Genomic DNA, 2720 nt, shown 5'->3' on the forward strand with positions numbered 1-2720 from the left:
TAGATTTCTTTAACTATTTCAACCAGCTTCTTTCCTCGGTTCCTAAATGATTTTACTCTTCCATTTTAAAGTGACATATTTTACATATGCACCTGGTGGATAGTCAGACATTTCAGTTTGCCAACCCATAAATACTAATCTTCATTTTGATAATACAATATGTTTTTTAAGTGTATTGAATACGTAACTGAAATTTATGGAAGTCCCTTCTGACATTTATTGTTAGATTGAAGTTTAATTTAGTTGTTTGAAATTATTTCAGTTTGAAATGACCCAAATTATAAAGGTATCATTTAAAACAACCTTTGTTGCCACAGAGAGTTTTTAATAGATATTAGTGAGACCTGGCATGTATTATCTAAAATAACTGCTGAAACCATGTTCATCGTGTGTTATTGCACAAAACGATTTGCTCAATAAGAAATCAAATTCTCATTTTCCATAATTTCACCATAATTTTATTTTATATTTACAGTCTTCAATTTCTAATGCAAGGGTCTTGCTGTGAATTTGGGAGATTGGGGAAGAGAGATGGGGTTTGGAGAAGAGGGATCAGGGGTCTGATATAGACAATAATAATTAATAAAGCTAACAGGATGTGAAAGTCTTCCAGAAGAAATTCTTGCAGCCAGCCTTGCGTTCTCGGGGTGCCATGGCCGGGTTTGAATTAGCAGATCTCTGCAGCTCCAGCCTCATCTCATCCTGCTCAGCAGCCTGGGACAAATCTTCAGGTTCCAGGGCATCGTTCTCCGTCTGGTTGGGCTCAGACAGCAGCTCTGCCAAGAAGTACTTGGCCAGTTCCTGAATGGGGCAAAAGGAGAAGGGGAAGAGAACAATGAAAAAAGAAAAAAACGGGAAATTCTAGTTTGGAAAACAAATTTAGTCACATTCAAAATCTAGTTTTCACAGCTGTGCACTTTTATGACACCTAAAATCAATTAAGAATAAAAATAAGAGTAATTCCTATAATCATCAAGTTACACAAAAAGGTTTCTGCAAGTGTTCTGCCTCTGTGGGCTTAAAAACACAATGAGAAATTGTAAATTGATAAAAGCCACCTTACAAAATTATTGTGCCAACCTTTTGTTCAATTCAATTTCCATAACGTGAACAACAAACTGGAATTGTTACTGCCGTTTTTACAAAGTTAACTGGGAAAATGGGACCTTTCACAGTCTCAGGTTTGCTAGGTCTGCAGTGTCCCTTACTGCATGCCCGATGTATGAAAGTCTGCGTTTCAGCACCTGGGTCAGCACTGGGAATAGATGCTGGCATTCCTTTGTGCTCAAATACCCAGGTTTCCGAAATTTCCTGAATGCCAGTAAAGAACTCACCTGAACTGTGACCAACTGCCCTGATCAGAAGAAGGAAAAAAAAGGTAGGAGAGAATTCTAGACTCGGAAAGTTTTCCTGAGAGCTTTGGTTTTGGAGGGATTCTGAAAAGCACCCAAACTCTTAAGGAGAATCAAACACCTGTTAAGTTTAAACCCAGGGCTCAGGAGCAGGTCTTAGTAAGGTCCAGGAATCCGGGAGGAGGGAAAGAAGACGTTGGGGGAGTTTCCTTACCTGCTTTCCTGCGGCAGCAGCCAGAGACTTCTGCAGAAACTGACGGAGCCTGGGGTCCGAGGGTGCGCCGGTGACACCGCCCAGGGCCAGGACGATGGAGAGCGCGGCCAGCGCGCACTGGAGGCGGCAGGACAGCATCTTGGCTGTGGTGCCGGGAAGCCGAGCTGGAGAGCAGTTGTTCAAACTGCGGATCCGCAGGCAGCAGCAAAGGCTCTGAACCTCGCGCCTTCCGCAGCGGCTTGTGTGCTCTCTGCCGTCTCCCCACCTTTTTAAACTCTTCCTCTGACGTCAGGCTAGGAGGCGCCCCCAGATCTCACCAGCGCTTTTACGCACCATTAGCCTCGTGAAATCAATCACAAAAGTGAGGGGAGGCGACACAATCTAAAGTGGCTTACTTTAAAAAAAAAAAAAAAAAAACTCTGCACACTCACAGGCACACACAATTCAACATGCCAACAATCTTTTATTTTCATTAAGTGCTACCAATTTACACATTCTATAATTTCATTTGCACGTATGCATGTGTGCTTATTCAACTACACACAAAGAAAGCCTCAAACTCAGTCCTTGAGGGGCAAATATACGGTCACAGATGTGCACACATAAATATACACAGATTACTCCACTTATCATCCATTTTAGGAGGCCCCAAAATGTAAAACTACATGTGTATGGCAAGTAAGATTCAGAATCATTCCTCTAAGAACATATTAGAGAGTAAAATATGGACAGTGGCAGAACTGAAACATTCTCTACTTCCATTTCTTATGTAAAAAATCTTGTAGAAGAAGATTGATGGATTCTAAAAGAATTTTACTTTTCTCTATAATGAAGGCTTCCTTGGCTCACCCTCCCTCCTTCTTTCTTAGCAACTGAGAGACTTCTAGTCTACCTGCCTATCTATTGTGAAAGAGAGAGAGAGAGAGAGAGAGAGAGAGAGAGAGAGAGAGAGAGATACACACATGGAGAGAGAGACTGATACAAAGGAAAGGGAAGAGATTGACTTCATTTTGGTTCCTAGGAACTTGGAGCTAGAAAGCAACCTCAGAAATTATCTAATAAATTCAGAATTTGAATTTCTAAGGCTTAGAGATGGGCAGTAAGTTGCTCTGGATCCCATACTGCACAGTTGGAGCAAAGACAAGTCCTCTACG

At 41.6% G+C, this 2720-nt stretch overlaps 1 protein-coding gene across 1 annotated transcript; it reads right to left on the reverse strand.

Moving 5' to 3' along the window:
• Positions 1-435: 435 nt before the first annotated feature.
• Positions 436-1820, reverse strand: Sst (somatostatin). Its single transcript, XM_015499903.2, has 2 exons — positions 1567-1820; positions 436-801 (listed from the first exon to the last, which is right to left on the reverse strand). Exons 1-2 carry the CDS (start codon positions 1702-1704, stop codon positions 589-591), a joined length of 351 nt encoding a protein of 116 aa, XP_015355389.1. The 5' UTR covers positions 1705-1820; the 3' UTR covers positions 436-588.
• Positions 1821-2720: the final 900 nt, after the last annotated feature.

Source organism: Marmota marmota, unplaced genomic scaffold (assembly GCF_001458135.2).
Source record: "Marmota marmota marmota unplaced genomic scaffold, marMar, whole genome shotgun sequence".
Taxonomy (NCBI): domain Eukaryota; kingdom Metazoa; phylum Chordata; class Mammalia; order Rodentia; family Sciuridae; genus Marmota; species Marmota marmota.

What these genes read in the sequence shown, in the direction of transcription:
- Sst (XM_015499903.2), bottom strand. Translation starts at nt 1,704, where the DNA reads ATGCTGTCCTGCCGCCTCCAGTGCGCGCTGGCCGCGCTCTCCATCGTC. An exon ending in CTGCTGCCGCAGGAAAGCAG is followed by an intron (nt 802 to 1,566) that starts GTAAGGAAACTC and finishes TGCCCCATTCAG; the next exon opens with GAACTGGCCAAGTACTTCTT.